Below are 27,832 nucleotides of genomic sequence, written 5' to 3'. Positions count from 1 at the left end.
GTTCCAGCGGCCCGCCGTATAGTGGAAATCGCCGGAAAGTGGATCGGCGATTTTCAGTTCTGTGCATGCACAAAACGGCGTTTTCGCCGTTCTGCGCATGCGCGGCCTATGGTCTGCTCGCGCAAACTACGGTATGCGCACGCAGACAACGGTCTGCTCATGCGCGCCGGGCGCAACCGCCCGTTCTGCGTATGCGCGACTCAGAATCAAAGATGGCGGCCCCCTTCTCTGTGCCGCTGTATCAGCGGATCGCCGAGAAGCAGGGCCCTGCTGTAATCCTTTGGATGCCTGAGGTTACTAATGCATTGCTAAGGAGTGCCCTTGTGCACTAAAGGGGTGAACATGCAGCATAGACACCCTACAAAAAACATTTGACGCCGGAGACCAGGTTAAAGGGGGGGGGGGTGCAAGCAGGCAGTGGGACGCAGGGGGACACGTTTGCGCACCCCTGCTGTAGTATACTCTGCCCCTGGTGCTCTTCCAACCGAGTCCGCACTCCAAGAGGGGTCCGTGTATCCCATATACTGCAAAATGATCACCGTCCAGAGGTCTTTGTATAACGATACGGCAATTTATCGATTTAAAAAAAAAAGATCAACGTTTCGGTCCAAGAGTGACAAAGGTCCAAGAGTGACAAAGGTCCAAGAGTGACAAAGGTCCAAGAGTGACAAAGGTCCAAGAGTGACAAAGGTCCAAGAGTGAAACATTGATCTTTTAATATTACCTGCAAATAGAAGGAGAACAGTTCACTTTTAGGTCCTTCTGATATACTGTGTCTGTACCCGCACAGAGCAGTTAAAGATGGGTTAAGACTGTTTTTCCTATTCTTTTTGAATAGAGAATTTAAAAAAAAAATGGTAATTGAATATATTTAAAAAAAAAAAATCTAAATCTACACCCAAACTTTTACATTTAAAATACAATTTTATTTTCTCGTGATATAAAAGGCTCATTTTGTGTGATTATTTCTTATTTACAATGGTAGGCTTTTACACCAAAGACGGTGTAATATTTTGTAAGCGTACAGTATGTAAACCTAGCTGACGTTCCCTGTTCTATTTTACGAATCGTTGAAATTTTTCTTTTTCTTCCGATTATTTGTGTTAAATAAACTGCAAAGTTCCCAGTAAATAAACAATCCCACTTGTGAGCACATTCACTGGTCTGCCGCCCTGCCCTTCCCCGTTATCTCTTGGCTTCCACTGCGGCCAGTTCCTGCAAAGTTCCCACATAAGTCCCAGCTTTTAATGTTGTTTTTCAGACTAGCCCTCCATGTTACAAGGTGAGAGACATGACGGTACCAACGGCTCTCTGGAGTGGTGGCAACGACTGGCTAGCAGACCGCAAGGATATTGCCATGCTGCTCACGCAGGTCTCCAACCTGGTCTACCACGAGGAGATTCCAGAATGGGAACATCTAGATTTCATCTGGGGTCTGGATGCACCTTCTCGCATGTACAGCAAAATCATTGATTTGATGAAAAAGAACCCGTAGTACTGTATACCCCTAGCCCATTACAGGGCTGGGGAAAGGGGGACAGGGATGCAATGCTTTAGACCACTGAAGGGGTTGACAAGAACGTTTTTAACAAAGGTGGCATTTTATACAATGCAGTCCCCAACCATTTCACTCTTGGACTTCTTACTGTGCAATCTGTTAACGTCTTTAACCCAGGCTGTGCTGAAAGAGCTGTGCAATGCGGCAGGCATAAGCTTATAGGGGTTAAAATGGAGAAGAAGTAAGGAGTGGTGCCCGGTGGGTGCCCTGAAATAGAGCAATCTCTGAATTGGAAAAAGAAAGAAGAGGGAAATAATGCCAGAAATGCAGCGATGGTATTTAAATGATGCTGTGGTGTAACACCCATGTAGACACTGTCATAGCCCAATTTCTGTATCTGGGTGGCAGTAACGCCACGTTTTGATATAACACCCTGTGTGTGCTCACTTGCATGTCCTTCCCCAGAATCCCTTGCTGCAGTGGAATTACTGTATGCTAAGAGATGATGGGGAAAGGCAGGGGGTTGCCTCCCTGTCTGAGACATGTGAATGTGCTCACAAGTGGTATTTGTATTTACTGTACACTTTTTACAATCCAAATCACCCTTCACAGTTAGAGGTGCACCTCTATGTAGTAAGAAAGCAGTGGCGCATTTCCCGTTGGGCCCTGGCATAAGGTGGCAAACTTTTTGGGCAGCAAAAATGTCCGCCCCCCTTATACTTTTATGCGGCGCTAACGAGCCTGATGGGAAGTCACGTAGCTGTGGCGGCCCCCCCCTTACCTGCCGTCCTCCTTCTCCTTCTGAACCGCTGAGTCAAATGATGTCGCGGACGTCACCAACGTGAGATCACATGGCATCTCCTTGCCATGGCGACGCCGCAGCGTCTCATGACGTTGCATTACCATGGTAACATCCGCGACGCTATTTGACCCTGTGGTTCAGAAGGAGGAAGGGGGCGGCAGCAATGAGGCAGACGCAAGAGCTAAGTGCCATGTGGCGGCAAATTTTCATATCCGCCGCTGGATGAAAGTGAACGATTGACCAGGACATGTTTCATTGGGTTGAAGGAGGTGGCAGATGATCTTCAAAAAAAAAAACAAGAGTAAATCATTTCAATCCATATTAGAAAGTTCCAGTATCCTAAAAATGTTTGCAACTTGCAAAGTGGGGGGCGCGAGAATTTCTAGGGGGGGGCGCGGCGGTTACAGAGGCCCCGCGCTCTTCCCCACAGCATTTAAATTAAATGCCGGGGGAGGCGTGAGGCCTCTAACTCCCTTCCCTGGTCTCTGCCCTGTCTTCGCAACGCGGCATCAAATGACGCCGCGGGGGCATGTGAAGACACGCATTGCCATGGCAACGTGCGTCAAATGACACGGCGGGGTCACATGACGGCACACGACCCCGCCGCGTCATTTGAGTTGGTTCAATAGTTTGATCAAAGAACACCACTGTGGCTTATCTTTTCTACAAGGTTTGACAGCAGCAATTGCTAACCTTTTCCCATTGTTTCCAGCAATCCTCTTTTTAAATTGTAATTTTGATTTGTATATTTGTTTTTTTATTTTTGTGAACATTGTGCAGTAGGTTTTCATAACCTATTACTGGTTTGTTTTTTACCCCTTCGGCACAATTTCAAAGTTGTCCGAGTAGAAAAAGCGGTGTTTACCAGAGAAGGAAAACAAATGTAATCATTCATTTCATCTCGTCTCCTGGAGCTAAATGAGCGTAGAGAATTTCAGGGATATTTAATAATGAGCACTTGAGGAAAGAAAATCTATATGTTGTAATTTGAGACACCTCCGATTTCAACTACTGTATATAAATAACCATATTGTTGGTGCCATAGTGTGTATTAAAAATGAAGTTTGCAAATTTTTTAACATAGGATTGAAGCCGGGTGTCTGGAGCTGTACCCCATTCATTTCAGCTCCGGCACCCACTTCAGAGGTAAGTATCTCCTAGAAGCAGGGGGTGCTGAAGCTGAAATTAATGGAGTACAGCTCCGGACACCCTGCTTCAATCCGACGTTAAAAAAAATTTGCAAACAAAATCGCCTGCCGGTATTGCTCTGCTTTTTAAAGCTCCCACGTCACATGAACCAATAGGAAGCCGCACCAGATGACCTCACGGCTTCCTATTGGCCCTTAGGGCGCGGGAGCTTTGAAAAGCGGCCATTACCTGATCCATGCTAGCGGAGCAGAGAAGCTACCGGCACTTACTATGAACGCAAGTATCTGCGGAAGAAGGGAGTACTTGGAGCTGAAATTGGCAGCGTTCGACTCCGGAGACCCCCCTGCTTCAATCCTATATTATAAAATAAAAAAATTGCAAAACAAATCACCAGCAAATCATTGCTTGTTTAACCAAGGGTCAATTAATTAAAAGTGCAGTCCCACTTAGGAGCTAAATTAATGAATGCCTGGGGTACTTTAATGTTTTCAATTTTGTTGATTGATGCCTTAAAAAAAACAAATACAGTGTATGGTTTTGAAAGCTGTCTTGGAACGTCTTGCAAACAATGTTCGTTAAGACGTGGACGTTTAAATTCTCCTTTGTGCCCTTGTCTTTGTTATATTTAGTTATCTGTTAAATATCCCTCTTTCTAAAATGACTCCATGTAGGGCTGCACTTTAATAGTAACACTGTCTTTTTAGTAATGCTAATAATATAGAGCCTTGTTTTTATATATAATGTTATCCTTCCTGTGTGTCTGAAAGGTTTGTCATCAGTACAAGGTTGTTGACATTTATAGCACTGAAAGCTTTCATTTACTAATGATTTTTATTCTTTTGTTAAGTATGTATTTTAATTTTAGTGTTCCCTTTGATATTTTTGTGTGATCTAGCAAGGATTGTCTGCTATGAGCATTAGCTGTGACAAAAACAAATGTATTTGAGAAGGATGGAATATATTTAACTTGTTTCAAACCTTAACCAAAAACAATAAATTTTAACTGTTCTCTACATTGTTGGTAACAGAGCATTGATACATTGCAGGATATAGGCTGGTTATATTTCAGGACAATGGCAATATCACTGTGTGTGTGTGTGTGTGTGTGTGTGTGTGTGTGTGTGTGTGTGTGTGTGTGTGTGTGTGTGTGTGTGTGTGTGTGTACTTCAGTATTAAGTGATACCTTTTTTATTTGGACTAACAATTGATGTCATAGCTTGTCTTATGACAAATTGTTAGTCCAAATAAAAAAGGTATCACCTAATACTGAAGTATTAATGTATTCTGCAATATCGCAACTGGGCTAACACGGAGATATATATATATAATGAATTCCGTTATAACGCTGTGCTCGGGTCCACCCGATACGACCGTGTTATAAGCGGGATTGCGGGGAAAAATAGCCGCCGCGATCGTGTGTGTGTTTTGGGATGCCGCGAGGCGGGCACATCATCGAAAGCTCGATCGCCATTGGTCGGCGCGGCTCTAGTCCCGGCAGGTTTGGTTGCAGGAGCACGTCTCAGAATCCCCCCTTTTTTTTTTTAAAAAGGAACGTTCTTAAAAACAGAACGTTATTTATATACCAGCCGCCGCCACCGCCGCCATGTTGTGAATGGGGACCGGGAGGAGGAGCCGGACTGAGGGTCCGAGCCCTATCGGAGATGAGAGTGAGACCGGTATTCCCCGGAGCAGACATGGCAGCGGCCGCTAACCCGGGTAAGGGCTGTGTGTCCCCAGGGAGGCCGGACTCTGCCCGGAGGAGGGAGGGAGGGATGCGGGGATAGCAGGATCTTACTGTGTGGGTGTGTATGCGGGGATACTGTAGCAGGGTCTTACTGTGTGGGTGTGTATGCGGGGATAGCAGGGTCTTACTGTGTGGGTGTGTATGCGGGGATAGCAGGATCTTACTGTGTGGGTGTGTATGCGGGGATAGCAGGATCTTACTGTGTGGGTGTGTATGCGGGGATAGCAGGATCTTACTGTGTGGGTGTGTATGCGGGGATAGCAGGATCTTACTGTGTGGGTGTGTATGCGGGGATAGCAGGATCTTACTGTGTGGGTGTGTATGCGGGGATAGCAGGATCTTACTGTGTGGGTGTGTATGCGGGGATAGCAGGGTCTTACTGTGTGGGTGTGTATGCGGGGATAGCAGGATCTTACTGTGTGGGTGTGTATGCGGGGATAGCAGGGTCTTACTGTGTGGTTGTGTATGCGGGGATAGCAGGATCTTGCTGTGTGGGTGTGTATGCGGGGATAGCAGGATCTTACTGTGTGGGTGTGTATGCGGGGATAGCAGGGTCTTACTGTGTGGGTGTGTATGCGGGGATAGCAGGGTCTTACTGTGTGGTTGTGTATGCGGGGATAGCAGGATCTTGCTGTGTGGGTGTGTATGTGGGGATAGCAGGATCTTGCTGTGTGGGTGTGTATGCGGGGATAGCAGGGTCTTACTGTGTGGGTGTGTATGCGGGGATAGCAGGATCTTACTGTGTGGGTGTGTATGCGGGGATAGTAGGATCTTACTGTGTGGGTGTGTATGCGGGGATAGCAGGATCTTACTGTGTGGGTGTGTATGCGGGGAAAGCAGGGTCTTACTGTGTGGGTGTGTATGCGGGGATAGCAGGATCTTACTGTGTGGGTGTGTATGCGGGGATAGCAGGATCTTACTGTGTGGGTGTGTATGCGGGATAGCAGGGTCTTACTGTGTGGGTGTGTATGCGGGGATAGCAGGATCTTACTGTGTGGGTGTGTATGCGGGGATAGCAGGGTCTTACTGTGTGGGTGTGTATGCGGGGATAGCAGGATCTTACTGTGTGGGTGTGTATGCGGGGATAGCAGGATCTTACTTTGTGGGTGTGTATGCGGGGATAGCAGGGTCTTACTGTGTGGGTGTGTATGCGGGGATAGCAGGGTCTTACTGTGTGGGTGTGTATGCGGGGATAGCAGGATCTTACTGTGTGGGTGTGTATGCGGGGATAGCAGGATCTTACTGTGTGGGTGTGTATGCGGGGATAGCAGGATCTTACTGTGTGGGTGTGTATGCGGGGATAGCAGGATCTTACTGTGTGGGTGTGTATGCGGGGATAGCAGGATCTTACTGTGTGGGTGTGTATGCGGGGATAGCAGGATCTTACTGTGTGGGTGTGTATGCGGGGATAGCAGGATCTTACTTTGTGGGTGTGTATGCGGGGATAGCAGGGTCTTACTGTGTGGGTGTGTATGCGGGGATAGCAGGGTCTTACTGTGTGGGTGTGTATGCGGGATAGCAGGGTCTTACTGTGTGGTTGTGTATGCGGGGATAGCAAGGTCTTACTGTGTGGGTGTGTATGCGGGGATAGCAGGATCTTACTGTGTGGGTGTGTATGCGGGATAGCAGGATCTTACTGTGTGGGTGTGTATGCGGGGATAGCAGGGTCTTACTGTGTGGGTGTGTATGCGGGGATAGCAGGATCTTACTTTGTGGGTGTGTATGCGGGGATAGCAGGGTCTTACTGTGTGGGTGTGTATGCGGGGATAGCAGGATCTTACTGTGTGGGTTTGTATGCGGGGATAGCAGGATCTTACTGTGTGGGTGTGTATGCGGGGATAGCAGGATCTTACTGTGTGGGTGTGTATGCGGGGATAGCAGGATCTTGCTGTGTGGGTGTGTATGCGGGGATAGCAGGGTCTTACTGTGTGGGTGTGTATGCGGGGATAGCAGGATCTTACTGTGTGGGTGTGTATGCGGGGATAGTAGGATCTTGTAGCAGGGTCTTGCTGTGTGGGTGTGTATGCGGGGATAGCAGGATCTTACTGTGTGGGTGTGTATGCGGGGATAGCAGGATCTTACTGTGTGGGTGTGTATGCGGGGATAGCAGGGTCTTACTGTGTGGGTGTGTATGCGGGGATAGCAGGGTCTTGCTGTGTGGGTGTGTATGCGGGGATAGCAGGGTCTTACTGTGTGGGTGTGTATGCGGGGATAGCAGGATCTTACTGTGTGGGTGTGTATGCGGGGATAGCAGGGTCTTGCTGTGTGGGTGTGTATGCGGGGATAGCAGGATCTTACTGTGTGGGTGTGTATGCGGGGATAGCAGGATCTTACTGTGTGGGTGTGTATGCGGGGATAGCAGGGTCTTACTGTGTGGGTGTGTATGCGGGATAGCAGGATCTTACTGTGTGGGTGTGTATGCGGGGATAGCAGGATCTTACTGTGTGGGTGTGTATGCGGGGATAGCAGGATCTTACTGTGTGGGTGTGTATGCGGGGATAGCAGGATCTTGCTGTGTGGGTGTGTATGCGGGGATAGCAGGATCTTGCTGTGTGGGTGTGTATGCGGGGATAGCAGGGTCTTACTGTGTGGGTGTGTATGAGGGGATAGCAGGATCTTACTGTGTGGGTGTGTATGAGGGGATAGCAGGATCTTACTGTGTGGGTGTGTATGCGGGGATAGCAGGGTCTTACTGTGTGGGTGTGTATGCGGGGATAGCAGGGTCTTACTGTGTGGGTGTGTATGCGGGGATAGCAGGGTCTTACTGTGTGGGTGTGTATGCGGGGATAGCAGGGTCTTACTGTGTGGGTGTGTATGCGGGGATAGCAGGGTCTTACTGTGTGGGTGTGTATGCGGGGATAGCAAGGTCATACTGTGTGGGTGTGTATGCGGGATAGCAGGATCTTACTGTGTGGGTGTGTATGCGGGGATAGCAGGGTCTTACTGTGTGGGTGTGTATGCGGGGATAGCAGGATCTTGCTGTGTGGGTGTGTATGCGGGGATAGCAGGATCTTGCTGTGTGGGTGTGTATGCGGGGATAGCAGGGTCTTGCTGTGTGGGTGTGTATGCGGGGATAGCAAGGTCATACTGTGTGGGTGTGTATGCGGGGATAGCAGGATCTTACTGTGTGGGTGTGTATGCGGGGATAGCAGGATCTTACTGTGTGGGTGTGTATGCGGGGATAGCAGGATCTTACTGTGTGGGTGTGTATGCGGGGATAGCAGGATCTTACTGTGTGGGTGTGTATGCGGGGATAGCAGGATCTTACTGTGTGGGTGTGTATGCGGGGATAGCAGGATCTTACTTTGTGGGTGTGTATGCGGGGATAGCAGGGTCTTACTGTGTGGGTGTGTATGCGGGGATAGCAGGGTCTTACTGTGTGGGTGTGTATGCGGGATAGCAGGGTCTTACTGTGTGGGTGTGTATGCGGGGATAGCAAGGTCTTACTGTGTGGGTGTGTATGCGGGGATAGCAGGATCTTACTGTGTGGGTGTGTATGCGGGGATAGCAGGATCTTACTGTGTGGGTGTGTATGCGGGGATAGCAGGATCTTACTGTGTGGGTGTGTATGCGGGGATAGCAGGGTCTTACTGTGTGGGTGTGTATGCGGGGATAGCAGGATCTTACTGTGTGGGTGTGTATGCGGGGATAGCAGGATCTTACTGTGTGGGTGTGTATGCGGGATAGCAGGGTCTTACTGTGTGGGTGTGTATGCGGGGATAGCAGGATCTTACTGTGTGGGTGTGTATGCGGGGATAGCAGGATCTTACTGTGTGGGTGTGTATGCGGGGATAGCAGGATCTTACTGTGTGGGTGTGTATGCGGGGATAGCAGGATCTTACTGTGTGGGTGTGTATGCGGGGATAGCAGGATCTTACTGTGTGGGTGTGTATGCGGGGATAGCAGGATCTTACTGTGTGGGTGTGTATGCGGGGATAGCAGGATCTTACTGTGTGGGTGTGTATGCGGGGATAGCAGGGTCTTACTGTGTGGGTGTGTATGCGGGGATAGCAGGATCTTACTGTGTGGGTGTGTATGCGGGGATAGCAGGATCTTACTGTGTGGGTGTGTATGCGGGGATAGCAGGGTCTTACTGTGTGGGTGTGTATGCGGGGATAGCAGGGTCTTACTGTGTGGGTGTGTATGCGGGGATAGCAGGATCTTACTGTGTGGGTGTGTATGCGGGGATAGCAGGATCTTACTGTGTGGGTGTGTATGCGGGGATAGCAGGGTCTTACTGTGTGGGTGTGTATGCGGGGATAGCAGGATCTTACTGTGTGGGTGTGTATGCGGGGATAGCAGGGTCTTGCTGTGTGGGTGTGTATGCAGGGATAGCAGGATCTTGCTGTGTGGGTGTGTATGCGGGGATAGCAGGATCTTGCTGTGTGGGTGTGTATGCGGGGATAGCAGGGTCTTACTGTGTGGGTGTGTATGCGGGGATAGCAGGGTCTTACTGTGTGGGTGTGTATGCGGGGATAGCAGGGTCTTACTGTGTGGGTGTGTACGTGGGGATAGCAGGGTCTTACTGTGTGGGTGTGTATGCGGGGATAGCAGGATCTTACTGTGTGGGTGTGTATGCGGGGATAGCAGGGTCTTACTGTGTGGGTGTGTATGCGGGGATAGCAGGGTCTTACTGTGTGGGTGTGTATGCGGGGATAGCAAGGTCATACTGTGTGGGTGTGTATGCGGGGATAGCAGGATCTTACTGTGTGGGTGTGTATGCGGGGATAGCAGGATCTTACTGTGTGGGTGTGTATGCGGGGATAGCAGGGTCTTACTGTGTGGGTGTGTATGCGGGGATAGCAGGATCTTGCTGTGTGGGTGTGTATGCGGGGATAGCAGGATCTTACTGTGTGGGTGTGTATGCGGGGATAGCAGGGTCTTACTGTGTGGGTGTGTATGCGGGGATAGCAGGATCTTACTGTGTGGGTGTGTATGCGGGGATAGCAGGATCTTACTGTGTGGGTGTGTATGAGGGGATAGCAGGGTCTTACTGTGTGGGTGTGTATGCGGGGATAGCAGGGTCTTACTGTGTGGGTGTGTATGCGGGGATAACAGGATCTTACTGTGTGGGTGTGTATGCGGGGATAGCAGGGTCTTACTGTGTGGGTGTGTATGCGGGGATAGCAGGGTCTTACTGTGTGGGTGTGTATGCGGGGATAGCAGGATCTTACTGTGTGGGTGTGTATGCGGGGATAGCAGGATCTTGCTGTGTGGGTGTGTATGCGGGGATAGCAGGGTCTTACTGTGTGGGTGTGTATGCGGGATAGCAGGGTCTTACTGTGTGGGTGTGTATGCGGGGATAGCAGGATCTTACTGTGTGGGTGTGTATGCGGGGATAGCAGGATCTTACTGTGTGGGTGTGTATGAGGGGATAGCAGGGTCTTACTGTGTGGGTGTGTATGCGGGGATAGCAGGGTCTTACTGTGTGGGTGTGTATGCGGGGATAACAGGATCTTACTGTGTGGGTGTGTATGCGGGGATAGCAGGGTCTTACTGTGTGGGTGTGTATGCGGGGATAGCAGGGTCTTACTGTGTGGGTGTGTATGCGGGGATAGCAGGATCTTACTGTGTGGGTGTGTATGCGGGGATAGCAGGATCTTGCTGTGTGGGTGTGTATGCGGGGATAGTAGGGTCTTACTGTGTGGGTGTGTATGCGGGGATAGCAGGATCTTACTGTGTGGGTGTGTATGCGGGGATAGCAGGATCTTACTTTGTGGGTGTGTATGCGGGGATAGCAGGGTCTTACTGTGTGGGTGTGTATGCGGGGATAGCAGGGTCTTACTGTGTGGGTGTGTATGCGGGGATAGCAGGGTCTTACTGTGTGGGTGTGTATGCGGGGATAGCAGGATCTTACTGTGTGGGTGTGTATGCGGGGATAGCAGGATCTTACTGTGTGGGTGTGTATGCGGGGATAGCAGGATCTTACTGTGTGGGTGTGTATGCGGGGATAGCAGGGTCTTACTGTGTGGGTGTGTATGCGGGGATAGCAGGATCTTGCTGTGTGGGTGTGTATGCGGGGATAGCAGGATCTTGCTGTGTGGGTGTGTATGCGGGGATAGCAGGATCTTGCTGTGTGGGTGTGTATGCGGGGATAGCAGGATCTTGCTGTGTGGGTGTGTATGCGGGGATAGCAGGATCTTACTGTGTGGGTGTGTATGCGGGATAGCAGGGTCTTACTGTGTGGGTGTGTATGCGGGGATAGCAGGATCTTACTGTGTGGGTGTGTATGCGGGGATAGCAGGGTCTTACTGTGTGGGTGTGTATGCGGGGATAGCAGGATCTTGCTGTGTGGGTGTGTATGCGGGGATAGCAGGGTCTTACTGTGTGGGTGTGTATGCGGGGATAGCAGGATCTTACTGTGTGGGTGTGTATGCGGGGATAGCAGGATCTTACTGTGTGGGTGTGTATGCGGGGATAGCAGGGTCTTACTGTGTGGGTGTGTATGCAGGGATAGCAGGATCTTGCTGTGTGGGTGTGTATGCAGGGATAGGAGGGTCTTACTGTGTGGGTGTGTATGCGGGGATAGCAGGATCTTACTGTGTGGGTGTGTATGCAGGGAAAGCAGGGTCTTACTGTGTGGGTGTGTATGCGGGGATAGCAGGATCTTACTGTGTGGGTGTGTATGCGGGATAGCAGGATCTTACTGTGTGGGTGTGTATGCGGGGATAGCAGGATCTTACTGTGTGGGTGTGTATGCGGGGATAGCAGGATCTTACACTGTGGGTGTGTATGCGGGGATAGCAGGATCTTACTGTGTGGGTGTGTATGCGGGGATAGCAGGGTCTTACTGTGTGGGTGTGTATGCGGGGATAGCAGGGTCTTACTGTGTGGGTGTGTATGCGGGATAGCAGGATCTTACTGTGTGGGTGTGTACGTGGGGATAGCAGGATCTTGCTGTGTGGGTGTGTATGCGGGGATAGCAGGATCTTACTGTGTGGGTGTGTATGCGGGGATAGCAGGATCTTACACTGTGGGTGTGTATGCGGGGATAGCAGGATCTTACTGTGTGGGTGTGTATGCGGGGATAGCAGGGTCTTACTGTGTGGGTGTGTATGCGGGGATAGCAGGGTCTTACTGTGTGGGTGTGTATGCGGGATAGCAGGATCTTACTGTGTGGGTGTGTACGTGGGGATAGCAGGATCTTGCTGTGTGGGTGTGTATGCGGGGATAACAGGATCTTACTGTGTGGGTGTGTATGCGGGGATAGCAGGGTCTTACTGTGTGGGTGTGTATGCGGGGATAGCAGGGTCTTACTGTGTGGGTGTGTATGCGGGGATAGCAGGATCTTACTGTGTGGGTGTGTATGCGGGGATAGCAGGATCTTGCTGTGTGGGTGTGTATGCGGGGATAGCAGGGTCTTACTGTGTGGGTGTGTATGCGGGGATAGCAGGATCTTACTGTGTGGGTGTGTATGCGGGGATAGCAGGATCTTACTTTGTGGGTGTGTATGCGGGGATAGCAGGGTCTTACTGTGTGGGTGTGTATGCGGGGATAGCAGGGTCTTACTGTGTGGGTGTGTATGCGGGGATAGCAGGGTCTTACTGTGTGGGTGTGTATGCGGGGATAGCAGGATCTTACTGTGTGGGTGTGTATGCGGGGATAGCAGGATCTTACTGTGTGGGTGTGTATGCGGGGATAGCAGGATCTTACTGTGTGGGTGTGTATGCGGGGATAGCAGGGTCTTACTGTGTGGGTGTGTATGCGGGGATAGCAGGATCTTGCTGTGTGGGTGTGTATGCGGGGATAGCAGGATCTTGCTGTGTGGGTGTGTATGCGGGGATAGCAGGATCTTGCTGTGTGGGTGTGTATGCGGGGATAGCAGGATCTTGCTGTGTGGGTGTGTATGCGGGGATAGCAGGATCTTACTGTGTGGGTGTGTATGCGGGGATAGCAGGATCTTACTGTGTGGGTGTGTATGCGGGATAGCAGGGTCTTACTGTGTGGGTGTGTATGCGGGGATAGCAGGATCTTACTGTGTGGGTGTGTATGCGGGGATAGCAGGGTCTTACTGTGTGGGTGTGTATGCGGGGATAGCAGGATCTTGCTGTGTGGGTGTGTATGCGGGGATAGCAGGGTCTTACTGTGTGGGTGTGTATGCGGGGATAGCAGGATCTTACTGTGTGGGTGTGTATGCGGGGATAGCAGGATCTTACTGTGTGGGTGTGTATGCGGGGATAGCAGGGTCTTACTGTGTGGGTGTGTATGCAGGGATAGCAGGATCTTGCTGTGTGGGTGTGTATGCGGGGATAGGAGGGTCTTACTGTGTGGGTGTGTATGCGGGGATAGCAGGATCTTACTGTGTGGGTGTGTATGCGGGGAAAGCAGGGTCTTACTGCGTGGGTGTGTATGCGGGGATAGCAGGGTCTTACTGTGTGGGTGTGTATGCGGGGATAACAGGATCTTACTGTGTGGGTGTGTATGCGGGGATAGCAGGGTCTTACTGTGTGGGTGTGGATGCGGGGATAGCAGGGTCTTACTGTGTGGGTGTGTATGCGGGGATAGCAGGATCTTACTGTGTGGGTGTGTATGCGGGGATAGCAGGATCTTGCTGTGTGGGTGTGTATGCGGGGATAGCAAGGTCTTACTGTGTGGGTGTGTATGCGGGGATAGCAGGATCTTACTGTGTGGGTGTGTATGCGGGGATAGCAGGATCTTACTTTGTGGGTGTGTATGCGGGGATAGCAGGGTCTTACTGTGTGGGTGTGTATGCGGGGATAGCAGGGTCTTACTGTGTGGGTGTGTATGCGGGGATAGCAGGGTCTTACTGTGTGGGTGTGTATGCGGGGATAGCAGGATCTTACTGTGTGGGTGTGTATGCGGGGATAGCAGGATCTTACTGTGTGGGTGTGTATGCGGGGATAGCAGGATCTTACTGTGTGGGTGTGTATGCGGGGATAGCAGGGTCTTACTGTGTGGGTGTGTATGCGGGGATAGCAGGATCTTGCTGTGTGGGTGTGTATGCGGGGATAGCAGGATCTTGCTGTGTGGGTGTGTATGCGGGGATAGCAGGATCTTGCTGTGTGGGTGTGTATGCGGGGATAGCAGGATCTTGCTGTGTGGGTGTGTATGCGGGGATAGCAGGATCTTACTGTGTGGGTGTGTATGCGGGGATAGCAGGATCTTACTGTGTGGGTGTGTATGCGGGATAGCAGGGTCTTACTGTGTGGGTGTGTATGCGGGGATAGCAGGATCTTACTGTGTGGGTGTGTATGCGGGGATAGCAGGGTCTTACTGTGTGGGTGTGTATGCGGGGATAGCAGGATCTTGCTGTGTGGGTGTGTATGCGGGGATAGCAGGGTCTTACTGTGTGGGTGTGTATGCGGGGATAGCAGGATCTTACTGTGTGGGTGTGTATGCGGGGATAGCAGGATCTTACTGTGTGGGTGTGTATGCGGGGATAGCAGGGTCTTACTGTGTGGGTGTGTATGCAGGGATAGCAGGATCTTGCTGTGTGGGTGTGTATGCGGGGATAGGAGGGTCTTGCTGTGTGGGTGTGTATGCGGGGATAGCAGGATCTTGCTGTGTGGGTGTGTATGCGGGGATAGCAGGATCTTGCTGTGTGGGTGTGTATGCGGGGATAGCAGGATCTTACTGTGTGGGTGTGTATGCGGGGATAGCAGGATCTTACTGTGTGGGTGTGTATGCGGGGATAGCAGGATCTTACTGTGTGGGTGTGTATGCGGGGATAGCAGGATCTTACACTGTGGGTGTGTATGCGGGGATAGCAGGATCTTACTGTGTGGGTGTGTATGCGGGGATAGCAGGGTCTTACTGTGTGGGTGTGTATGCGGGGATAGCAGGGTCTTACTGTGTGGGTGTGTATGCGGGATAGCAGGATCTTACTGTGTGGGTGTGTACGTGGGGATAGCAGGATCTTGCTGTGTGGGTGTGTATGCGGGGATAGCAGGATCTTACTGTGTGGGTGTGTATGCGGGGATAGCAGGATGTTACTGTGTGGGTGTGTATGCGGGGATAGCAGGATCTTACTGTGTGGGTGTGTATGCGGGGATAGCAGGATCTTGCTGTGTGGGTGTGTATGCGGGGATAGCAGGATCTTGCTGTGTGGGTGTGTATGCGGGGATAGCAGGGTCTTGCTGTGTGGGTGTGTATGCGGGGATAGCAGGATCTTGCTGTGTGGGTGTGTATGCGGGGATAGCAGGATCTTGCTGTGTGGGTGTGTATGCGGGGATAGCAGGGTCTTACTGTGTGGGTGTGTATGCGGGGATAGCAGGGTCTTACTGTGTGGGTGTGTATGCGGGGATAGCAGGGTCTTACTGTGTGGGTGTGTACGTGGGGATAGCAGGGTCTTACTGTGTGGGTGTGTATGCGGGGATAGCAGGATCTTACTGTGTGGGTGTGTATGCGGGGATAGCAGGGTCTTACTGTGTGGGTGTGTATGCGGGGATAGCAGGATCTTACTGTGTGGGTGTGTATGCGGGGATAGCAGGATCTTACTGTGTGGGTGTGTATGCGGGGATAGCAGGATCTTACTGTGTGGGTGTGTATGCGGGGATAGCAGGATCTTACTGTGTGGGTGTGTATGCGGGGATAGCAGGGTCTTACTGTGTGGGTGTGTATGCGGGGATAGCAAGGTCATACTGTGTGGGTGTGTATGCGGGGATAGCAGGATCTTACTGTGTTGGTGTGTATGCGGGGATAGCAGGATCTTACTGTGTGGGTGTGTATGCGGGAATAGCAGGGTCTTACTGTGTGGGTGTGTATGCGGGGATAGCAGGATCTTGCTGTGTGGGTGTGTATGCGGGGATAGCAGGATCTTACTGTGTGGGTGTGTATGCGGGGATAGCAGGATCTTACTGTGTGGGTGTGTATGCGGGGATAGCAGGATCTTACACTGTGGGTGTGTATGCGGGGATAGCAGGATCTTACTGTGTGGGTGTGTATGCGGGGATAGCAGGGTCTTACTGTGTGGGTGTGTATGCGGGGATAGCAGGGTCTTACTGTGTGGGTGTGTATGCGGGATAGCAGGATCTTACTGTGTGGGTGTGTACGTGGGGATAGCAGGATCTTGCTGTGTGGGTGTGTATGCGGGGATAGCAGGATCTTACTGTGTGGGTGTGTATGCGGGGATAGCAGGATGTTACTGTGTGGGTGTGTATGCGGGGATAGCAGGATCTTACTGTGTGGGTGTGTATGCGGGGATAGCAGGATCTTGCTGTGTGGGTGTGTATGCGGGGATAGCAGGATCTTGCTGTGTGGGTGTGTATGCGGGGATAGCAGGGTCTTGCTGTGTGGGTGTGTATGCGGGGATAGCAGGATCTTGCTGTGTGGGTGTGTATGCGGGGATAGCAGGATCTTGCTGTGTGGGTGTGTATGCGGGGATAGCAGGGTCTTACTGTGTGGGTGTGTATGCGGGGATAGCAGGGTCTTACTGTGTGGGTGTGTATGCGGGGATAGCAGGGTCTTACTGTGTGGGTGTGTACGTGGGGATAGCAGGGTCTTACTGTGTGGGTGTGTATGCGGGGATAGCAGGATCTTACTGTGTGGGTGTGTATGCGGGGATAGCAGGGTCTTACTGTGTGGGTGTGTATGCGGGGATAGCAGGATCTTACTGTGTGGGTGTGTATGCGGGGATAGCAGGATCTTACTGTGTGGGTGTGTATGCGGGGATAGCAGGATCTTACTGTGTGGGTGTGTATGCGGGGATAGCAGGATCTTACTGTGTGGGTGTGTATGCGGGGATAGCAGGGTCTTACTGTGTGGGTGTGTATGCGGGGATAGCAAGGTCATACTGTGTGGGTGTGTATGCGGGGATAGCAGGATCTTACTGTGTTGGTGTGTATGCGGGGATAGCAGGATCTTACTGTGTGGGTGTGTATGCGGGAATAGCAGGGTCTTACTGTGTGGGTGTGTATGCGGGGATAGCAGGATCTTGCTGTGTGGGTGTGTATGCGGGGATAGCAGGATCTTACTGTGTGGGTGTGTATGCGGGGATAGCAGGGTCTTACTGTGTGGGTGTGTATGCGGGGATAGCAGGATCTTACTGTGTGGGTGTGTATGCGGGGATAGCAGGATCTTACTGTGTGGGTGTGTATGAGGGGATAGCAGGGTCTTACTGTGTGGGTGTGTATGCGGGGATAGCAGGGTCTTACTGTGTGGGTGTGTATGCGGGGATAACAGGATCTTACTGTGTGGGTGTGTATGCGGGGATAGCAGGGTCTTACTGTGTGGGTGTGTATGCGGGGATAGCAGGGTCTTAATGTGTGGGTGTGTATGCGGGGATAGCAGGATCTTACTGTGTGGGTGTGTATGCGGGGATAGCAGGATCTTGCTGTGTGGGTGTGTATGCGGGGATAGCAGGGTCTTACTGTGTGGGTGTGTATGCGGGGATAGCAGGATCTTACTGTGTGGGTGTGTATGCGGGGATAGCAGGATCTTACTTTGTGGGTGTGTATGCGGGGATAGCAGGGTCTTACTGTGTGGGTGTGTATGCGGGGATAGCAGGGTCTTACTGTGTGGGTGTGTATGCGGGGATAGCAGGGTCTTACTGTGTGGGTGTGTATGCGGGGATAGCAGGATCTTGCTGTGTGGGTGTGTATGCGGGGATAGCAGGATCTTGCTGTGTGGGTGTGTATGCGGGGATAGCAGGATCTTACTGTGTGGGTGTGTATGCGGGGATAGCAGGATCTTACTGTGTGGGTGTGTATGCGGGGATAGCAGGATCTTACTGTGTGGGTGTGTATGCGGGGATAGCAGGATCTTACACTGTGGGTGTGTATGCGGGGATAGCAGGATCTTACTGTGTGGGTGTGTATGCGGGGATAGCAGGGTCTTACTGTGTGGGTGTGTATGCGGGGATAGCAGGGTCTTACTGTGTGGGTGTGTATGCGGGATAGCAGGATCTTACTGTGTGGGTGTGTACGTGGGGATAGCAGGATCTTGCTGTGTGGGTGTGTATGCGGGGATAGCAGGATCTTACTGTGTGGGTGTGTATGCGGGGATAGCAGGATGTTACTGTGTGGGTGTGTATGCGGGGATAGCAGGATCTTACTGTGTGGGTGTGTATGCGGGGATAGCAGGATCTTGCTGTGTGGGTGTGTATGCGGGGATAGCAGGATCTTGCTGTGTGGGTGTGTATGCGGGGATAGCAGGGTCTTGCTGTGTGGGTGTGTATGCGGGGATAGCAGGATCTTGCTGTGTGGGTGTGTATGCGGGGATAGCAGGATCTTGCTGTGTGGGTGTGTATGCGGGGATAGCAGGGTCTTACTGTGTGGGTGTGTATGCGGGGATAGCAGGGTCTTACTGTGTGGGTGTGTATGCGGGGATAGCAGGGTCTTACTGTGTGGGTGTGTACGTGGGGATAGCAGGGTCTTACTGTGTGGGTGTGTATGCGGGGATAGCAGGATCTTACTGTGTGGGTGTGTATGCGGGGATAGCAGGGTCTTACTGTGTGGGTGTGTATGCGGGGATAGCAGGATCTTACTGTGTGGGTGTGTATGCGGGGATAGCAGGATCTTACTGTGTGGGTGTGTATGCGGGGATAGCAGGATCTTACTGTGTGGGTGTGTATGCGGGGATAGCAGGATCTTACTGTGTGGGTGTGTATGCGGGGATAGCAGGGTCTTACTGTGTGGGTGTGTATGCGGGGATAGCAAGGTCATACTGTGTGGGTGTGTATGCGGGGATAGCAGGATCTTACTGTGTTGGTGTGTATGCGGGGATAGCAGGATCTTACTGTGTGGGTGTGTATGCGGGAATAGCAGGGTCTTACTGTGTGGGTGTGTATGCGGGGATAGCAGGATCTTGCTGTGTGGGTGTGTATGCGGGGATAGCAGGATCTTACTGTGTGGGTGTGTATGCGGGGATAGCAGGGTCTTACTGTGTGGGTGTGTATGCGGGGATAGCAGGATCTTACTGTGTGGGTGTGTATGCGGGGATAGCAGGATCTTACTGTGTGGGTGTGTATGAGGGGATAGCAGGGTCTTACTGTGAGTGTGTGTATGCGGGGATAGCAGGGTCTTACTGTGTGGGTGTGTATGCGGGGATAACAGGATCTTACTGTGTGGGTGTGTATGCGGGGATAGCAGGGTCTTACTGTGTGGGTGTGTATGCGGGGATAGCAGGGTCTTAATGTGTGGGTGTGTATGCGGGGATAGCAGGATCTTACTGTGTGGGTGTGTATGCGGGGATAGCAGGATCTTGCTGTGTGGGTGTGTATGCGGGGATAGCAGGGTCTTACTGTGTGGGTGTGTATGCGGGGATAGCAGGATCTTACTGTGTGGGTGTGTATGCGGGGATAGCAGGATCTTACTTTGTGGGTGTGTATGCGGGGATAGCAGGGTCTTACTGTGTGGGTGTGTATGCGGGGATAGCAGGGTCTTACTGTGTGGGTGTGTATGCGGGGATAGCAGGGTCTTACTGTGTGGGTGTGTATGCGGGGATAGCAGGATCTTACTGTGTGGGTGTGTATGCGGGGATAGCAGGATCTTACTGTGTGGGTGTGTATGCGGGGATAGCAGGATCTTGCTGTGTGGGTGTGTATGCGGGGATAGCAGGATCTTGCTGTGTTGGTGTGTATGCGGGGATAGCAGGATCTTGCTGTGTGGGTGTGTATGCGGGGATAGCAGGATCTTGCTGTGTGGGTGTGTATGCGGGGATAGCAGGATCTTACTGTGTGGGTGTGTATGCGGGGATAGCAGGATCTTACTGTGTGGGTGTGTATGCGGGATAGCAGGGTCTTACTGTGTGGGTGTGTATGCGGGGATAGCAGGATCTTACTGTGTGGGTGTGTATGCGGGGATAGCAGGGTCTTACTGTGTGGGTGTGTATGCGGGGATAGCAGGATCTTGCTGTGTGGGTGTGTATGCGGGGATAGCAGGGTCTTACTGTGTGGGTGTGTATGCGGGGATAGCAGGATCTTACTGTGTGGGTGTGTATGCGGGGATAGCAGGATCTTACTGTGTGGGTGTGTATGCGGGGATAGCAGGGTCTTACTGTGTGGGTGTGTATGCAGGGATAGCAGGATCTTGCTGTGTGGGTGTGTATGCGGGGATAGGAGGGTCTTACTGTGTGGGTGTGTATGCGGGGATAGCAGGATCTTACTGTGTGGGTGTGTATGCGGGGAAAGCAGGGTCTTACTGTGTGGGTGTGTATGCGGGGATAGCAGGATCTTACTGTGTGGGTGTGTATGCGAGATAGCAGGATCTTACTGTGTGGGTGTGTATGCGGGGATAGCAGGATCTTACTGTGTGGGTGTGTATGCGGGGATAGCAGGATCTTACACTGTGGGTGTGTATGCGGGGATAGCAGGATCTTACTGTGTGGGTGTGTATGCGGGGATAGCAGGGTCTTACTGTGTGGGTGTATGCGGGGATAGCAGGGTCTTACTGTGTGGGTGTGTATGCGGGATAGCAGGATCTTACTGTGTGGGTGTGTACGTGGGGATAGCAGGATCTTGCTGTGTGGGTGTGTATGCGGGGATAGCAGGATCTTACTGTGTGGGTGTGTATGCGGGGATAGCAGGATGTTACTGTGTGGGTGTGTATGCGGGGATAGCAGGATCTTACTGTGTGGGTGTGTATGCGGGGATAGCAGGGTCTTACTGTGTGGGTGTGTATGCGGGGATAGCAGGATCTTACTGTGTGGGTGTGTATGCGGGGATAGCAGGGTCTTACTGTGTGGGTGTGTATGCGGGGATAGCAGGGTCTTACTGTGTGGGTGTGTATGCGGGGATAGAAGGATCTTACTGTGTGGGTGTGTATGCGGGGATAGCAGGGTCTTGCTGTGTGGGTGTGTATGCGGGGATAGCAGGATCTTGCTGTGTGGGTGTGTATGCGGGGATAGCAGGATCTTGCTGTGTGGGTGTGTATGCGGGGATAGCAGGGTCTTACTGTGTGGGTGTGTATGCGGGGATAGCAGGGTCTTACTGTGTGGGTGTGTATGCGGGGATAGCAGGATCTTACTTTGTGGGTGTGTATGCGGGGATAGCAGGGTCTTACTGTGTGGGTGTGTATGCGGGGATAGCAGGATTTTACTTTGTGGGTGTGTATGCGGGGATAGCAGGGTCTTACTGTGTGGGTGTGTATGCGGGGATAGCAGGGTCTTACTGTGTGGGTGTGTATGCGGGTATAGCAGGGTCTTACTGTGTGGGTGTGTATGCGGGATAGCAGGGTCTTACTGTGTGGGTGTGTATGCGGGGATAGCAAGGTCTTACTGTGTGGGTGTGTATGAGGGGATAGCAGGATCTTACTGTGTGGGTGTGTATGCGGGGATAGCAGGATCTTACTGTTTGGGTGTGTATGCGGAGATAGCAGGATCTTACTGTGTGGGTGTGTATGCGGGGATAGCAGGATCTTACTGTGTGGGTGTGTATGCGGGGATAGCAGGGTCTTACTGTGTGGGTGTGTATGCGGGGATAGCAGGGTCTTACTGTGTGGGTGTGTATGCGGGGATAGCAGGATCTTACTGTGTGGGTGTGTATGCGGGGATAGCAGGATCTTACTGTGTGGGTGTGTATGCGGGGATAGCAGGGTCTTACTGTGTGGGTGTGTATGCGGGGATAGCAGGATCTTACTGTGTGGGTGTGTATGCGGGGATAGCAGGGTCTTGCTGTGTGGGTGTGTATGCGGGGATAGCAGGATCTTGCTGTGTGGGTGTGTATGCGGGGATAGCAGGATCTTACTGTGTGTATGCGGGGATAGCAGGGTCTTACTGTGTGGGTGTGTATGCGGGGATAGCAGGGTCTTACTGTGTGGATGTGTATGCGGGGATAGCAGGGTCTTACTGTGTGGGTGTGTATGCGGGGATAGCAGGATCTTACTGTGTGGGTGTGTATGCAGGGATTGCAGGGTCTTACTGTGTGGGTGTGTATGCGGGGATAGCAGGATCTTGCTGTGTGGGTGTGTATGCGGGGATAGCAGGATCTTACTGTGTGGGTGTGTATGCGGGGATAGCAGGGTCTTACTGTGTGGGTGTGTATGCGGGGATAGCAGGATCTTACTGTGTGGGGTGTATGCGGGGATAGCAGGATCTTACTGTGTGGGTGTGTATGAGGGGATAGCAGGGTCTTACTGTGTGGGTGTGTATGCGGGGATAGCAGGATCTTACTGTGTGGGTGTGTATGCGGGGATAGCAGGATCTTACTGTGTGGGTGTGTATGCGGGGATAGCAGGATCTTACTGTGTGGGTGTGTATGCGGGATAGGAGGGTCTTACTGTGTGGGTGTGTATGCGGGGATAGCAGGATCTTACTGTGTGGGTGTGTATGCGGGGATAGCAGGATCTTACTGTGTGGGTGTGTATGCGGGGATAGCAGGGTCTTACTGTGTGGGTGTGTATGCGGGGATAGCAGGGTCTTACTGTGTGGGTGTGTATGCGGGGATAGCAGGGTCTTACTGTGTGGGTGTGTATGCAGGGATAGCAGGATCTTGCTGTGTGGGTGTGTATGCGGGGATAGCAGGGTCTTACTGTGTGGGTGTGTATGAGGGGATAGCAGGATCTTACTGTGTGGGTGTGTATGCGGGGATAGCAGGATCTTACTGTGTGGGTGTGTATGCGGGGATAGCAGGATCTTACTGTGTGGGTGTGTATGCGGGATAGCAGGATCTTACTGTGTGGGTGTGTATGCGGGGATAGCAGGATCTTACTGTGTGGGTGTGTATGCGGGATAGCAGGTTCTTACTGTGTGGGTGTGTATGCAGGGATAGCAGGATCTTGCTGTGTGGGTGTGTATGCGGGGATAGGAGGGTCTTACTGTGTGGGTGTGTATGCGGGGATAGCAGGATCTTACTGTGTGGGTGTGTATGCGGGGAAAGCAGGGTCTTACTGTGTGGGTGTGTATGCGGGGATAGCAGGATCTTACTGTGTGGGTGTGTATGCGGGATAGCAGGATCTTACTGTGTGGGTGTGTATGCGGGGATAGCAGGATCTTACTGTGTGGGTGTGTATGAGGGGATAGCAGGATCTTACTGTGTGGGTGTGTATGCGGGGATAGCAGGGTCTTACTGTGTGGGTGTGTATGCGGGGATAGCAGGGTCTTACTGTGTGGGTGTGTATGCGGGGATAGCAGGGTCTTACTGTGTGGGTGTGTATGCGGGGATAGCAGGGTCTTACTGTGTGGGTGTGTATGCGGGGATAGCAGGGTCTTACTGTGTGGGTGTGTATGCGGGGATAGCAAGGTCATACTGTGTGGGTGTGTATGCGGGGATAGCAGGATCTTACTGTGTGGGTGTGTATGCGGGGATAGCAGGGTCTTACTGTGTGGGTGTGTATGCGGGGATAGCAGGATCTTGCTGTGTGGGTGTGTATGCGGGGATAGCAGGATCTTGCTGTGTGGGTGTGTATGCGGGGATAGCAAGGTCTTACTGTGTGGGTGTGTATGCGGGGATAGCAGGATCTTACTGTGTGGGTGTGTATGCGGGGATAGCAAGGTCATACTGTGTGGGTGTGTATGCGGGGATAGCAGGATCTTACTGTGTGGGTGTGTATGCGGGGATAGCAGGATCTTACTGTGTGGGTGTGTATGCGGGGATAGCAGGATCTTACTGTGTGGGTGTGTATGCGGGGATAGCAGGATCTTACTGTGTGGGTGTGTATGCGGGGATAGCAGGATCTTACTTTGTGGGTGTGTATGCGGGGATAGCAGGGTCTTACTGTGTGGGTGTGTATGCGGGGATAGCAGGGTCTTACTGTGTGGGTGTGTATGCGGGATAGCAGGGTCTTACTGTGTGGGTGTGTATGCGGGGATAGCAAGGTCTTACTGTGTGGGTGTGTATGCGGGGATAGCAGGATCTTACTGTGTGGGTGTGTATGCGGGGATAGCAGGATCTTACTGTGTGGGTGTGTATGCGGGGATAGCAGGATCTTACTGTGTGGGTGTGTATGCGGGGATAGCAGGGTCTTACTGTGTGGGTGTGTATGCGGGGATAGCAGGATCTTACTGTGTGGGTGTGTATGCGGGGATAGCAGGATCTTACTGTGTGGGTGTGTATGCGGGATAGCAGGGTCTTACTGTGTGGGTGTGTATGCGGGGATAGCAGGATCTTACTGTGTGGGTGTGTATGCGGGGATAGCAGGATCTTACTGTGTGGGTGTGTATGCGGGGATAGCAGGATCTTACTGTGTGGGTGTGTATGCGGGGATAGCAGGATCTTACTGTGTGGGTGTGTATGCGGGGATAGCAGGATCTTACTGTGTGGGTGTGTATGCGGGTATAGCAGGGTCTTACTGTGTGGGTGTGTATGCGGGGATAGCAGGATCTTACTGTGTGGGTGTGTATGCGGGGATAGCAGGATCTTACTGTGTGGGTGTGTATGCGGGGATAGCAGGGTCTTACTGTGTGGGTGTGTATGCGGGGATAGCAGGGTCTTACTGTGTGGGTGTGTATGCGGGGATAGCAGGATCTTACTGTGTGGGTGTGTATGCGGGGATAGCAGGATCTTACTGTGTGGGTGTGTATGCGGGGATAGCAGGGTCTTACTGTGTGGGTGTGTATGCGGGGATAGCAGGATCTTACTGTGTGGGTGTGTATGCGGGGATAGCAGGGTCTTGCTGTGTGGGTGTGTATGCGGGGATAGCAGGATCTTGCTGTGTGGGTGTGTATGCGGGGATAGCAGGATCTTGCTGTGTGGGTGTGTATGCGGGGATAGCAGGGTCTTACTGTGTGGGTGTGTATGCGGGGATAGCAGGGTCTTACTGTGTGGGTGTGTATGCGGGGATAGCAGGGTCTTACTGTGTGGGTGTGTACGTTGGGATAGCAGGGTCTTACTGTGTGGGTGTGTATGCGGGGATAGCAGGATCTTACTGTGTGGGTGTGTATGCGGGGATAGCAGGGTCTTACTGTGTGGGTGTGTATGCGGGGATAGCAGGGTCTTACTGTGTGGGTGTGTATGCGGGGATAGCAGGATCTTACTGTGTGGGTGTGTATGTGGGGATAGCAGGATCTTACTGTGTGGGTGTGTATGCGGGGATAGCAGGATCTTACTGTGTGGGTGTGTATGCGGGGATAGCAGGATCTTACTGTGTGGGTGTGTATGCGGGGATAGCAGGGTCTTACTGTGTAGGTGTGTATGCGGGGATAGCAAGGTCATACTGTGTGGGTGTGTATGCGGGGATAGCAGGATCTTACTGTGTGGGTGTGTATGCGGGGATAGCAGGATCTTACTGTGTGGGTGTGTATGCGGGGATAGCAGGGTCTTACTGTGTGGGTGTGTATGCGGGGATAGCAGGATCTTGCTGTGTGGGTGTGTACGCGGGGATAGCAGGATCTTACTGTGTGGGTGTGTATGCGGGGATAGCAGGGTCTTACTGTGTGGGTGTGTATGCGGGGATAGCAGGATCTTACTGTGTGGGTGTGTATGCGGGGATAGCAGGATCTTACTGTGTGGGTGTGTATGAGGGGATAGCAGGGTCTTACTGTGTGGGTGTGTATGCGGGGATAGCAGGGTCTTACTGTGTGGGTGTGTATGCGGGGATAATAGGATCTTACTGTGTGGGTGTGTATGCGGGGATAGCAGGATCTTACTGTGTGGGTGTGTATGCGGGGATAGCAGGATCTTACTGTGTGGGTGTGTATGAGGGGATAGCAGGGTCTTACTGTGTGGGTGTGTATGCGGGGATAGCAGGGTCTTACTGTGTGGGTGTGTATGCGGGGATAACAGGATCTTACTGTGTGGGTGTGTATGCGGGGATAGCAGGGTCTTACTGTGTGGGTGTGTATGCGGGGATAGCAGGGTCTTACTGTGTGGGTGTGTATGCGGGGATAGCAGGATCTTACTGTGTGGGTGTGTATGCGGGGATAGCAGGATCTTGCTGTGTGGGTGTGTATGCGGGGATAGCAGGGTCTTACTGTGTGGGTGTGTATGCGGGGATAGCAGGGTCTTACTGTGTGGGTGTGTATGCGGGGATAGCAGGGTCTTACTGTGTGGGTGTGTATGCGGGGATAGCAGGGTCTTACTGTGTGGGTGTGTATGCGGGGATAGCAGGGTCTTACTGTGTGGGTGTGTATGCGGGGATAGCAGGATCTTACGGTGTGGGTGTGTATGTGGGGATAGCAGGATCTTACTGTGTGGGTGTGTATGCGGGGATAGCAGGGTCTTACTGTGTGGGTGTGTATGCGGGGATAGCAGGATCTTGCTGTGTGGGTGTGTATGCGGGGATAGCAGGATCTTGCTGTGTGGGTGTGTATGCGGGGATAGCAGGATCTTGCTGTGTGGGTGTGTATGCGGGGATAGCAGGATCTTGCTGTGTGGGTGTGTATGCGGGGATACCAGGATCTTGCTGTGTGGGTGTGTATGCGGGGATAGCAGGATCTTACTGTGTGGGTGTGTATGCGGGATAGCAGGGTCTTACTGTGTGGGTGTGTATGCGGGGATAGCAGGATCTTGCTGTGTGGGTGTGTATGCGGGGATAGCAGGATCTTGCTGTGTGGGTGTGTATGCGGGGATAGCAGGATCTTGCTGTGTGGGTGTGTATGCGGGGATACCAGGATCTTGCTGTGTGGGTGTGTATGCGGGGATAGCAGGATCTTACTGTGTGGGTGTGTATGCGGGATAGCAGGGTCTTACTGTGTGGGTGTGTATGCGGGGATAGCAGGATCTTACTGTGTGGGTGTGTATGCGGGGATAGCAGGGTCTTACTGTGTGGGTGTGTATGCGGGGATAGCAGGATCTTGCTGTGTGGGTGTGTATGCGGGGATAGCAGGGTCTTACTGTGTGGGTGTGTATGCGGGGATAGCAGGATCTTACTGTGTGGGTGTGTATGCGGGGATAGCAGGATCTTACTGTGTGGGTGTGTATGCGGGGATAGCAGGGTCTTACTGTGTGGGTGTGTATGCGGGGATAGCAGGATCTTGCTGTGTGGGTGTGTATGCGGGGATAGGAGGGTCTTACTGTGTGGGTGTGTATGCGGGGATAGCAGGATCTTACTGTGTGGGTGTGTATGCGGGGAAAGCAGGGTCTTACTGTGTGGGTGTGTATGCGGGGATAGCAGGATCTTACTGTGTGGGTGTGTATGCGGGATAGCAGGATCTTACTGTGTGGGTGTGTATGCGGGGATAGCAGGATCTTACTGTGTGGGTGTGTATGCGGGGATAGCAGGATCTTACACTGTGGGTGTGTATGCGGGGATAGCAGGATCTTACTGTGTGGGTGTGTATGCGGGGATAGCAGGGTCTTACTGTGTGGGTGTGTATGCGGGGATAGCAGGGTCTTACTGTGTGGGTGTGTATGCGGGGATAGCAGGATCTTACTGTGTGGGTGTGTACGTGGGGATAGCAGGATCTTGCTGTGTGGGTGTGTATGCGGGGATAGCAGGATCTTACTGTGTGGGTGTGTATGCGGGGATAGCAGGATGTTACTGTGTGGGTGTGTATGCGGGGATAGCAGGATCTTACTGTGTGGGTGTGTATGCGGGGATAGCAGGGTCTTACTGTGTGGGTGTGTATGCGGGGATAGCAGGATCTTACTGTGTGGGTGTGTATGCGGGGATAGCAGGGTCTTACTGTGTGGGTGTGTATGCGGGGATAGCAGGATCTTACTGTGTGGGTGTGTATGCGGGGATAGCAGGGTCTTGCTGTGTGGGTGTGTATGCGGGGATAGCAGGATCTTGCTGTGTGGGTGTGTATGCGGAGATAGCAGGATCTTGCTGTGTGGGTGTGTATGCGGGGATAGCAGGGTCTTACT

General features: G+C 52.2%; 2 protein-coding genes across 2 annotated transcripts in view; both read left to right on the top strand.

Annotated features, from left to right (window-relative positions):
- The window catches only part of LOC142502081 (lysosomal acid lipase/cholesteryl ester hydrolase-like), a 31,444-nt gene extending 26,982 nt beyond the window's left edge, over nucleotides 1–4,462 (top strand). The window contains exon 10 of the mRNA XM_075612892.1: nucleotides 1,262–4,462. Within this exon, the coding sequence (XP_075469007.1) occupies nucleotides 1,262–1,495 (234 nt within the window). The 3' untranslated portion in view covers nucleotides 1,496–4,462. The remainder of the gene's footprint in view (nucleotides 1–1,261) is intronic.
- Nucleotides 4,463–5,143: 681 nt separating this feature from the next.
- LOC142502200 (uncharacterized) overlaps nucleotides 5,144–27,832 on the top strand; it is a 65,216-nt gene continuing 42,527 nt past the window's right edge. The window contains exons 1-3 of the mRNA XM_075613072.1: nucleotides 5,144–5,165; nucleotides 7,183–8,059; nucleotides 8,634–8,715. Of these exons, the coding sequence (XP_075469187.1) occupies nucleotides 5,144–5,165; nucleotides 7,183–8,059; nucleotides 8,634–8,715 (981 nt within the window). The remainder of the gene's footprint in view (nucleotides 5,166–7,182; nucleotides 8,060–8,633; nucleotides 8,716–27,832) is intronic.

This window comes from Ascaphus truei, chromosome 8, assembly GCF_040206685.1.
Source record: "Ascaphus truei isolate aAscTru1 chromosome 8, aAscTru1.hap1, whole genome shotgun sequence".
Lineage (NCBI taxonomy): Eukaryota > Metazoa > Chordata > Amphibia > Anura > Ascaphidae > Ascaphus > Ascaphus truei.
The sequence above is the reverse complement of the archived record's forward strand: the minus strand, read 5'-3'. Positions and strand labels throughout refer to the sequence as shown.